Source organism: Leptopilina heterotoma, unplaced genomic scaffold, assembly GCF_015476425.1.
Source record: "Leptopilina heterotoma isolate Lh14 unplaced genomic scaffold, ASM1547642v1 Lhet_66, whole genome shotgun sequence".
Lineage (NCBI taxonomy): Eukaryota > Metazoa > Arthropoda > Insecta > Hymenoptera > Figitidae > Leptopilina > Leptopilina heterotoma.
Genome location: NW_025111153.1, coordinates 1,179,259 through 1,191,812, shown reverse-complemented (window position 1 = coordinate 1,191,812; position 12,554 = coordinate 1,179,259). Strand labels below are relative to the sequence as shown.

Here is a 12,554-nt window from a genome sequence, read left to right as displayed (position 1 = left end):
CTTAGAAACATGAGTTCTTAATAAAAAAGAAAGGCCCAACTGTTAACAGAATTTACCTACGAAGATGCAGTTTCTCCCTAATTTTGAAATTATCAAATTGTATTTAAGTACTGATTGAAATTAAAAATATAGAATTATAACTTAAACAAGAATATAACAAAGTATTAAATAATAGTAATTTGTCTGATTTTTGGAATCAGTCCCGGGACTTTCCCGAAAGTCACTACTGGGAAACTCTTGGGACTTATTCCTAGGAAATTCCCAAGATTTTCTCTTTTTGGATCCAAAAAGAATAAACCATTTATCTCTAAAATTGGCAAAAGCCGTGATTCTAAACAATAACCAAAATATTTTTTAGTTTCATTAATTAAGAAAATTAATCAAAAAACGTACTAAAACAATGTTTGAGTGTTTCTGATGTTTGAAAAAAATATAACAACTTATTAAATAGTTTAAACTATCAATTGTTGTTATTTGTTCATAAACTGTACTTAGGCCTAGAAATTTCTATAGTTTTTTCTTCTATCTTAATTTGAATCAGTTAGAAATCATGGTTTTAACTGACAATCAGTGACTGCTTTTTTGCTTCTGAATCAGTTAAAACCAACTGAATTTCAGTGAAAAAATAACTAGTTTTCAGTAAAAATTGACTGAAAAATTAGTTAAACTTGACTAATTGAATCAGGTAAATAATAATTTACTGAAACATCAGTTATTTTTAACTGACAATCAGTTTTTTTTAACTAATTGTCAGTAGAAATATTACTAATTAGAATTAGTGACTGAGTTTTTGCTTCTAAATCAGTTATTTTTAACTGATTCAAAGGCCGTAGCAGTATAAGCGTGTAAAAAGTGCTCCCTCCTGGATTGGGTTCATATTTAGGGAATAATTTTGACCAATCATGAAACTCAATAAAAAATTTTCTTTTTGAGTTAAACGATTTTTTTGAAAAATTCAAAAAAATCCAAACATTTTTATTTCCTTCAAAATAGATAAGCCGATTTTCATGAAAATTTTTTTTTGTACAATACAATATGAACAGTTAATATGAATATGAATAGTTGATTTTTTGATAAAATAAAATATATACATATATATAGTTACGATTAGATTGTACGACTTCTCGTTACCCATTTATGATCCACTTTGGATCGTGGGATCTTATGTTGTAAATAAATAAATAAATAACAAAAATTGTCGACCAAATTCTTACAAAGAAAGTCAGTAAAAAGAAGGGTCATTTGGGGTAAATGTAAACGGAATATCTATTTTTCACCAAAAACATTAGTTTTTTTTTGTTAAAAGGTAAAATGGACGGATTTCTTTTACATGAACTTGTTACTTTACTTTCCTAGAAAAATTTGAGGAGGTACAAAAAAATATTGATGCACCGGAATCGCCTAAAATTGATTGTTTACATTTACCCCGAGATTTTGAAATTTTCCTAAAATTTAGGGTAAATGTAAACACCACTGTAGTTAAGCGAGGTTTAAGAAACAAATTATTTCAAGTATACTACTGTTCTAAGGGATGAAAAACCTGAAAAAAATTCTTCGTAGATGTATAGTAAATCAACCAGTTAACTGATAATGTATCATATAAAATAAACAATCAACCATTACAAAATTAGTAATGTAAAAACTTGAATAACTTGAACAAATTTTAATAGATTTTCATTCAACTTAGTAAAAAGAATCTAAAATCAAAGTTTTAAATTTCAAAATGGTAGATCCAATATGGCGGTCGAACAAAAACTATGCAATATTGACTTAAGGGGGGAACCTCCTTTAGACGATCGAAAAATGCATCATTTTTGGGATCTTTTTTCTCGGGTAAAATAACTCCAAACGTTTTGTAATTTATATGGTGCTTTAATACATGTCTTGAGAGTCTAAAAAAATTTTTGGAGAAAGAACAAAACATTTTTAGTATGGAAATATACACAGCGTCCATGGCACCTCATTTTATCTCTGAACATTCTAGCGCTTTGAATTTTTTTCTAAAACAAAGAAACCAACGTTTTTTTTAAACTTTAGGATAATACCTTCTATATGACATTTCGATTTTTTAAAAAAAATTTCGAGAATTGATTTTTTTTACCCACTTTTAAGTTAAAAGTGATTTTTCGTGCATAAAAATTAACTTTAAAATTCCAAAAAAATATGAAAAAACTTTTTTTTCAAGAAACACTAAATGTCATATTGAAGATTATTTAATTATCTTTAAAATGATGTATCATAAAGCCCGATTGGTTCAAAATGGCGTTCTCAATCGTGTACACAAAATTAAAAAATGGTGTTTCGAGAAAAATGCGTTTGAAGTTTTTTTTAAAAAAGTGACTTGAATGTCAACCAAATGAAAGAAGGGTTGTCACATAGAAATTACAAATTATACTGACAGTTGTACTCTGAATGAAAGAAGAAGGCAGATTGAATGCTAAAACAGAAAAAATTCTGGACTCTGGTAAACATTTCACCAGACGACACATGAAAAAAAAATAGTTAAAAATTTTGTAACTTCTTCAATAATACAGAAATCGACTTAAAATTTGATGGGTATATTCTTGAATAGTTGTAGAATCAATTAAAATTATTTCCAGAAAGTCGATTTTTTTGACGCAATAAAGGAGGTTCCCCCCTTAACTGACTAACGCAAAGGAGGTTTGAAAGACGACCTAATTTCCTTTTCTATGTAATTTCACATTGCCAGAGTAATGAAATTGTGAAATAGAAGGAAATTTATTTAATTATTTTCTTTTAAAATGTAAACACTTAATTATTTATTAACTAAATTGACGAAAATCAAAAATCAAAGTCAATTTTTGTTAGGGCATTAATAAGGAAGAATTACAAATTTTAGTTTGATTTTTTAATTTATTTTTATGCAAATGCGAGACAAAATACTGAAACAGTAAAACTTTGATTTTCAATCTTTTTTGCATTAAAAGATAACTTACACTATGGCATTGCCAATTGTCAAAATAAAATATTGGCAATACTCAAAACATCTTGTAGGTGAGCTGAGGTAAAAATATTGACGTCGTACTTATTTCTAAATTTGTAAATTTAGCTAAAACATCTACTGTTTATATTTACCCCTTGTTTACATTTACCCCAAATGACCCTGAGTAAAAAATAATTTTTTTTTGTTAAAATTTTGTTTGCACCACCGCCATTTTTTTCTATAAAATAATTGTCATTTTAAAAGTAACATATTTTTTTTGCAAGATAATTGAAAGGGTACTTCATATTTAAAAAAATAAAAACCGATTTTTGGCCCCTAAATAATAGTTTCCTATATAAACGAGAGGCCTACATTTTTTAAAATTAAATTAAATTAATTAATAATTAAATTAAATTTATAAAAAAGTTAATAATGCCTCGTTTATATAGAAAACAATACTATTTACGGACCAAAAATCGGTTTTTTATTCTTTTAAGTATAAGGTACCCTTTCAATCATCTTGCAAAACAAATATGATACTTTTGAAATGACAATTATTTTATAGAAAAAAATGGCGGTGGTGCAAAAAAAATGTTTAAAGAAATTTTTATTACTTACTTTTTACTGACTTTCTTTGTAAGAATTTGGACGACAAGTTTTTTATCAACTGTTCATATCGTATTGTACAAAAAAAAAATTTTTCATGAAAATCGGTTCAAACATGTTGGAGAAAATAAGAATTTCTGAATTTTTTTTATTTTTTTAAAAAAATTGTTTAACTCAAAAACAAAATTTTTGTTTGAGTTGAAACTTGGTGAAAATAAGTTTCATGATAGGTCAAAATTATTCCCTAAATATGATCCCAATCCAGGAGGGGGCACTTTTTACATGCTTATACTACTACGGCCTTTAGAGAGTTAATTGTGCAATTTATTATAACTTTAATACCTACTTATAAGTGTAATAGAAAAACTAAAAATTCATTATTTATACAGTTTATATTTTTAATTAATTAATTTTATTATTATTTATATTTATTATTATTATTTATTATTCAGTTTTTTTCTTATTATATTATTAATTATCATTATTTAACAATTTATCAATTGATTGTATTTAGGGTTAGAAATTTTTGGTTTTTTCTCAGTAGAGCAACTTTTTATAGTCAAAAAAACTATATGTATAAATAAATAGTTTTTTTATCTAGTTTTAAGTGCAGTAAATTGAAAAATTAACAAAATAAATTGTTTAAAGAATGTTCCCTCCCTAGGGGTTTCAAGACCTTGCCGTTGGTGGGAGGCGCACGAGGGACTTTACCCAGTGGGAGGCTGCTTCTCGATATCTCTCGTGGGGACTGGGAGGGCGAACCCTTCAAAATGGGTCGGCCGCTACAGAAACCGAATCTTTTGTGTTTCGCTGGTCAGTGTCCCAGGGCACGGGGATTTAGAGGGATATCGAGAGAGACGGGATGGACAGAGGCTTAACCGCGGGTCCATTCCGAAGACTTCCTACTGGTGGAAGTCTGACCAAGAAGAAACCCTTCCATGGTTACGTTGGCTGTGCCAAGGCGATCGAGGCGCGAGTCACTGCCACCCAATTCGTGATGAACTCGTGTCTATGGATGAATGATACTAGGGTTAACAAATCCGGCGGGTTCTTCCGTGGGGGGGGGGGGGGATTGGACGGGGGACGACCATCGCTGGGCATTACTTAGCTCTTGTAAAGTTCGGGAACGGTTGTGTTACAGGAGGGGCCCGTCCTCTGGACGACCCGTCCCCGTGGTGGGGATCGAATGGAGGTATCTTAAACGAGACTACGAGATACCAGGCGAACTCTCGGATGTATTTAGCCTTATCCTTGAATAGAGGCTCTTCAAGGATGGACCTTCTTTCCTCTTTTCTCGTGGGACCAAAAATGGACACTACAAACACAAACACACAAAACAAAAGCTCGGGACATGCGAGCACTGTAGAGCCCTCTTCGGGGGATCTCAATGCTGGCATGGGGACTACGCTTGGAGCTGGGGTGGGGACCACAGAGGACCAAACCTTGCAACAAGTAGATAGGGTTCAGCAACACTTGGGTAACCTTGCCCTTGATGGCAAGGGACTAAGTGGAGCTGCAATAAGAAAGAGAAGGCGGGAGCGAGCTCGGGACTCTCTGAGGACCGAATCGCATACCGCTGGCTCTTCTCAAAACACTTCTGGAGAGGGGGGGAGAGCGTCGGGGGCCGGGCCGGGAAAAAGACGGCAGGACTCGGAGGAGGCTTCCCCTAACAATAGAATGCCGTCAAAAAAGTTAAGGGGCCCACAAGGGGGAACCTTATCGTTTGCGGAGATCACTAGATCGTCATTAGCCGGGGCGATCGTCGCGAAAGGCTATCCTAGGGTCCAGATGACATTGGCTAATCTGGACCAATTAAGGGTGGCAATTCATGAGGAGATTGGGGGGGACGAAGTTAGACCCTATCCTCATTTCGGAGAGGTTCGCCTCACTAGGGGAGCGATCCTAGTAGAGTGCCTGGACTCAGAATCTAGGGAATGGCTAAATAGCCGTATACCTAGGTTCAGTCAGGCGTTAGGGGCCATCAAGGTGGTGGATCCGGCTGAGCTGATCAAGCTGGTAAGGGTTGTGGCTTGGGTACCCGGTCCTAGGGTGAACCAGGCTTCAATCCTTAAAAACCTTGGTAGACAAAACACCGGGGTGGATACATCCGCGTGGAGGGTGTATTCGGGAAGCGAGGGGAGAGCAGACCAAGCTGCGGCTGTGGGCTGGACTCTCGCGTTAGGAGTACCAGAGAGCGACATTGAAGCTCTCCAAGCCCGGCAGTTGAAACTGTGTTTTGGTCTAGGTCAAATCACTCTAAAGGTACTCGCACACCTCGGCTGTCTGTCTGTCTGCGCAGACAGACAGCCGATCGTTCACAGCTCGCTTTTCCGTCTGTCTGCTGAAAAGAAAATTGGCGGACGATTTAAATATGTTTAAAATATAATATTTTTTAAATGCAAATTATTGATGAAAATTGCTTAAAGAGAATAAGAAAAATTATTTCAATATTATTAGTTTTAATTGCAGTTACTTATTGTTAACAATAATAATGAATAATGTTAAAACATTATTCTATGCTTGTAAGGAGGTATTCTAACCTCAAAAGTGATTCTTTCCTTCTTTCTTTTCCTTCACCTGCTTGCACGTGTGTCGGTCTCCCTGGTCTAGCTCATCGTCTCGCTGTAGGAATTTATTATAATTTTAATTAAATAAACCTGGTTTTTATGGTAAGTACATATTTTCCTCTGTTTAATTTATATATTTGTAATAATAAAAAAATTTAATTTGTGCTTTTATGCTCAACTTAAACTCAAGTCGAAATTTGCCACGTGCATGTGGCAATATTTTTATAAAGAAATATAATTTTTTATGTTTAAAACAATAAATAAAAACAAACTTAAAAGTTTAAAAAAATTTTTGAACGAATATTGAAGTTACTAACGTAAATAAATTTTAAATTTCATTTGCAAATTATTCTTCGATACGTTGATTGTATAACACTAGTAGTGTAATTTTAAATAAAATTAATTGATGGAAAAAGAATGATTGATAAATTTAAAATCTGCAGAATACACATTTTAGAATTTTATTGTTATCTCATATAAAACAACAATTCACCAGAGTTTTAAACTCATTTCAGAAAGTTAATTTTTTGACTTTCATTATTTCACTTGGAATCACTTTAAACTTACTTGCGAATAGTTTTGTTATTAATTTAATGTCCTTAAAAAATTTTCACATGTAAACAGCTTATTACATGGGTGATTCTTCTGAAAGTGCCACTTTTGAAATTCGATTTTGCAACTAATTTTTTTTTTAAATTATATGGTTTTTTTTATTGAACTTACTTTATTTCATACTCAAGAGTAAGAATTCAAGTTGCGCAAAATTAATTATTATAAATATTAAAGTTATAGCACATTTTTTAATTTAAGGTTAAGAAGGAAAATAAGTTTGATAAATTTTGATTAAATTATATTATTATTGCAAATTTTTTAGTAAAAAAAAGTCACTTTTGTTAAAACGAAATTTATTTACACAATTCATAAACTTTTACATTAAACAATTAAATGAAAAAAATTATTGCTTTTTAACTTTCTTATTTTTTTACTTTTTTTGAAGCAGTTTTATGTTGTTTGCTCTGCCTTTTTCGTTTTTCAACAACTTCTGATGGTGTAGCTTGAATTTCTATTTCTCCTAAATAGAAATGTTTACACTTTTCTTTTACGCTGCAGTCATAACAACTCATTTCATTGAATCGAATCAAGTTTGGGTATAATGTGTTCCACTTCCACTGATGAACTTTCATGGTTCCTTTAAATGTCTTGATTGTTTTTGGTACTAGTGCACTTATTTGATTAATTTCATCTTCACCAACTTTACCGATGAAAATATTCTTACATTTTTCTTGAATTACATTTACAAGAGTGTCATAATTATGGACATCTTTGCCATGAGCTACAATAGAATCTGCCGTACGTTTTATGAAACCACCAATTCCATCGGCTGGACCTTTTCCATGGCCAGATTCAGAATAATTATAGATTATGTTTTGTAAATTGTAGGCTCTGGAAAACTGAGTACAAAGTAACCAAAACATACTTTTATTCCGGTACTGAGTCGATGGCCCGTCACTTTGAAAATGAATTGTCTTCAAATTTGGAAAATTTTTTAAAATGTGTTCCATTACTAGATTTAAATGAGCTAAAATTGCTGCACAATCATGGCGTAAGTCTTTCGAAAATGTACAGAAACCCTGTGAAAAATTTTGAGCATAAAACATACCAGTATGTAAAGACACTTGTTCCCTTGACGCTCCGAAATGTACTGCTTGAGGTTCTTCTGCAAATTTACAATCATAATTTTCACTCCAGTCCATTAAAATAAAAATTTCTGTTTCAGAAAGTGCTTCTTTGATGCATTTTGTCGCATTAAATTGTCGATTGATGCGTTGAATGTGGGCCATAAAATCAACAAGCAAATTGGATTGAAAGTTTTTTTTCACATCGTTAATTGTCATTGCAGTTTCTTCTTTACAAGTGATTTGAACTGTTATTTCTTTCTTTGTTTTTGCCGAAATTCTGTTTTCCTTTTTCGTTTTCCATTTTTGGTATTTTACTTCACTCTTTCCATTTAAATTTTCTTTGAATTGTATTTTCTTCAGATTACATTTTTTACACCTACGTAGCATACAATCTTCGCTTTTCGGTTGGCACACAATGGAATCAATGACAGTTTCGATATTTTTACCAACAATAATATTATTTTTTATTAGTGAATTTGTAATTAAATGCATGTTTTCGTGTTTCATGCACAAGCAAGTATCACGATTGCTAATTTTTGGCGGAATTATCCAAAAAGGACGTAAAGTTGAAAAGTGTGAATAACTAATTTTAACATTCGGGTTTTCAAAGCAAAATTTTTTGTGAAGATCTTTTAATGGAGAATTAAGAAAGGACGATTGTTTCTTAATTTTATTTTTAGTAATACAATCTCTTTTACCTGGACGAATTCGACTGTTTTCTTCGTAAAATTTTATCACAATTTCATCAAGATATTTTTGCTTCTGTTTTCGAATCATAACCTTCTTTCGCATTCTTTCTTTATAGGAGACCAGCAAATTAGAATTTTTTCTTTCACTATCTTTAAACACAGATCTAAGTTCTTGTTTTTTCTTATAATTTTTTGTATTTGTATAAATAGTTTTAAGTTTTTCTTTGAATTTTTCTCCTTCTACTAATTTTGTTGCAATCGTCGAATTAACTGTATCCTTGTCTAGTATTTTTTTTAATATTTTAGAGTTCTTTTTACGTACTGAATTGTTATTTGAATTATTTACTCTCAATAGTCTCTTTTGGACAGCTTTTAATTTTTTATCTAAAGATTTCACTTTTTCCGTTAACTGAATATTGTTTCTATACAATTTTGAATCCTGACTTTTCCTAATTCTTTTCCGTCCTCTTTTCGATTTTAAGTTTATATCGTGATTTTCAGATTTATTCGCTCTTATTTCACTCGATTCAATATTCTGAGATTTTTTCCTTTGATAACGACGAACTGCTTCCAAATTTTTTCCACGATGTTTCTTTAATTCCTCTTTCGTCATACTAGCCTTTGATTTTATTTTGCCATTCAATACTCTGAATTCAAATCTTTCCCTTTCTTTTTTCTTAATTAACTCATATTTTATTGGATCATTTTTTATTTTTTCTCTTCTTTTTCTCTGAGCTTCTCTTCGTTTTCTTAATTTATCTTCTGCTTTTTTTTTCTGCGAAGAAGATTGAGTTTGTTGCTCCATTTTATTACTTTTACTTGGTTTGGGAGTTTTTCTATAAAAAAATACACGCTATTGTCATTTACGTATGATTCACACTATTTACAAAAATTATAATATGCACATTGTAATACTTACCAATTACATTCAGTTCAATTAAAAGACTAATATTGACGAATTGTTTACATTTGACGTATCTAGTTTGATAGTTATTTGCATTTATTTAGGTTAATTTTTTCAAAACAAGGCAGGTTAAGTATTAAAAACAGAAGAAAAACTCGCACATTCAAGGAAAAAGCTTCGGAGATGAAAAGCTTCGGAGATGAAAAATATTTTTTTTTTAATATTTATTCATGTCAGGGCACAATTAAAAAGTATTTGTTAGTAGAGTATACAAATATGATACCGTAATTTTATATTATCACCGAAACATTCCATTAAATTTAGTTGTATATTAAATTATTTAATAAAAAAGAAGGCTTCGGAGATGAAATTGAATTTTTACTCGGATCAACATTGAAAATTAGATTATTTCTAGAAGCAATATTTTTCTTTCTTTTTAAAAGTAATATATGAAAAAAGTAAACAGCAGACTCTCAGCTTTATTTCAATATACATAAAAATTTCGTTCAATGTATTTTTAATATGTGAAAATACGATTAATCATCATGAAGTAATTTTAACCTAAAACTGAAGACAAAGTTTAAACATTTTTATCATATACAAAACCAAAATATACAAATTTTTAAAATTCATGTAATAATAAAAAAAACATTGTACTTTTTGACAATATTTTCAAAAAAATTTTAAGAGTTTGAAAAATACCATAAAATTTTATTTTCCCTCTGGAAGTCCTATTGGAGACATGCTAAAAAGGCTTCGGAGATGAAATTATTTTAGGTATTATATAAATTCAGTTGAATAAAATTGTTTAAAATTTTTTTTTTAATGATAAGTAAATGCTAAATTTCTACTATGAAAATTGTTATTAATTATTAGATAGTAGATTTTTAAAAATTAATCGAGACATAAAAAATGTCACTTTCAGAAGAATCACCCACATAAGAAATGTGTCTTTGAATTACTCATTATTTAATTTTTTGACAGCCATGGATGTCGATTTGAGTGGTTCATCATCGTCAGAATCCGATGATGATAATAATAAGAAGCTTATTTTAATGCTTATGCTACTACGGCGAAGAAAGCAAAGAAGAAGGAGGTTCCATGTTCATCCTTTGTGGTTGAGTCGACCAGAAAAAAGTTTAAATTATATAGATATTTTTATAGAATTTTGGAAATATATTTTTAAATTTAATGTGATACTTATGGAACTGAAAACTGAACAATGATGAGTTATTTTAATGCGTTGTTAAATTTTTGCAGGTGCTCACAATTTTGCCATCGAAACAGCGTTGCTGGATGACGTATTATTCAGAAATTACACCAGGCTTACAGTATTACAGTATGAAGAGCTTCTTCAACAAGTAGGTCTTGAGTTATTAAGCCAACCAACTCGCAGAGACATCATTAGTCCCTCCACAAAATTGATGCTAACATTAAGGTAACATATATTTACTTTTCGAAGACCAATATCGCAAATCATCTGTTTATTTTCAAATAGTAAATAAATTTTATCTCTAGATATAGTGCGAGTCCAAATTTCGTTGAAACTCATTTTTTAAATTATTATTTCAGATTTCTAGCCACAGGGGAGAGTCTTTCGTCGCTCAGTATGCAATTCAGAATGGGAAATTCTACAGCAGTTAAATGCGTCTATAAGACTATGGAAGTCTTATGGAATAAATTGCAGCCATTGGTAATGCGTTTTCCAGAAACTCCAGAAGAATGGAAAAAGATATCAGAAGGTTTTGAAGAAAATTGGCAATCTCCTCATACTATAGGAGCAATGGATGGGAAGCATGTTGTTATGCAAGCAAGTATTTTTTTAAATTCATACACTTTATTTTGAAATATAAATATTAGATATTTAAGAAACCTTAATCCTACAGTAAAAATGGTTATGCTGTCATATCAATGTAATATCCTATAGATATTCTATAAAAATAATTGATTGCAAGTAATTTTTTCTGAACTTTCTAATGCTAAAACACTGGTTTCAAAAAAATTTTCATTCCTCTTGTTTCAAAAAGAATTTATTAATTACAGTAAATTAATTAAATTAATTACTTGTAATCATAATAATAAATATAATAATAAATGTAATTTTGAAAATTATATTTATCTGAAAATAATAATGTCCAAAAGATTATTATCTTGTATAATTTGTATAGTTCTTAAATTTTCCTGTATAATTATTCAAGCGATTTTAGCACACTTTGTAAAATTAAAAAAAAAATTTTTTAAGTGTTAAAAGAATATTTATGTTGATTATAAGAAAATCGCACACTTTTTTACTATCTGTATATATTTCTAATGCAAATAATCTAGATTGTGGTAATTGAAATTTAAAAACGAATTATTTTTTTATTAACAGGCTCAACCCCACAGCGGATCTACTAATTTAAATTATAAAAAACAACATAGCCTTAATTTAATGGCAGTTTGCGATGCCAATTACAAATTCATAGCAGTAGAAATTGGGGCAAGAGGCAAAGAAAGTGATGGAGGAGTATTGAAAAAGAGTCATTTTGGAAAAAGGCTTTTAAATAGAAGCCTCAACCTTCCCATTTCTTCTGAGATTTTTCCAAGTGGTCCAATTTTGCCGTACTACATTGTTGCGGATGAGGCTTTCCCTTTGGATAGGAACATCATGCGTCCGTTTCCAGGACGTTCAACTGGTCGCATGCCATTTAATCAAAAAGTATTTAATTACAGATTAAGTAGAGCTAGAAGAACAATAGAAAATGCATTTGGGATTTTATATTCTCAATGGAGAATTTTTCGGTTGCCAATAAATGCCGGAGTACCACATACAATTGATCGTTCTTGCAGCTGCGTGCTTGCATAATTACCTTCGATCTAAAGAGGAGAATAATCCCGAGGATGCCAGACATTATTGCCCAATAAATGTGACGCGATCTGAAGAAAGGGACCTTAGAAGCAAAAAATTATAGGTTATGTTTGCAATTTTTTAAATGAAAATACAAAAAAAGGATCAACTGTCAATATAAATCATTAAAGTTTAAGTCTTCATTAAAACTAAAATATTTAATAAACACTGATTTTAATTCGAAATAAGTAAAAAGAAACTTTCAAACAAGAAAAAAGTAACTCTAACCCAACCTTAAAATGATTTGCTTCTAAGGTCCCTTTCTTCAGATCGCGTCA

At 30.7% G+C, this 12,554-nt stretch overlaps 1 protein-coding gene across 1 annotated transcript; it reads left to right on the top strand.

Moving 5' to 3' along the window:
* The first annotated feature begins 10,117 nt into the window (after positions 1-10,117).
* LOC122510097 lies at positions 10,118-12,269 on the top strand. The gene is made up of 3 exons (XM_043624510.1): positions 10,118-10,827; positions 10,962-11,199; positions 11,761-12,269. Exons 1-3 carry the CDS (start codon positions 10,814-10,816, stop codon positions 12,232-12,234), a joined length of 726 nt encoding a protein of 241 aa, XP_043480445.1. The 5' UTR covers positions 10,118-10,813; the 3' UTR covers positions 12,235-12,269.
* Positions 12,270-12,554: the final 285 nt, after the last annotated feature.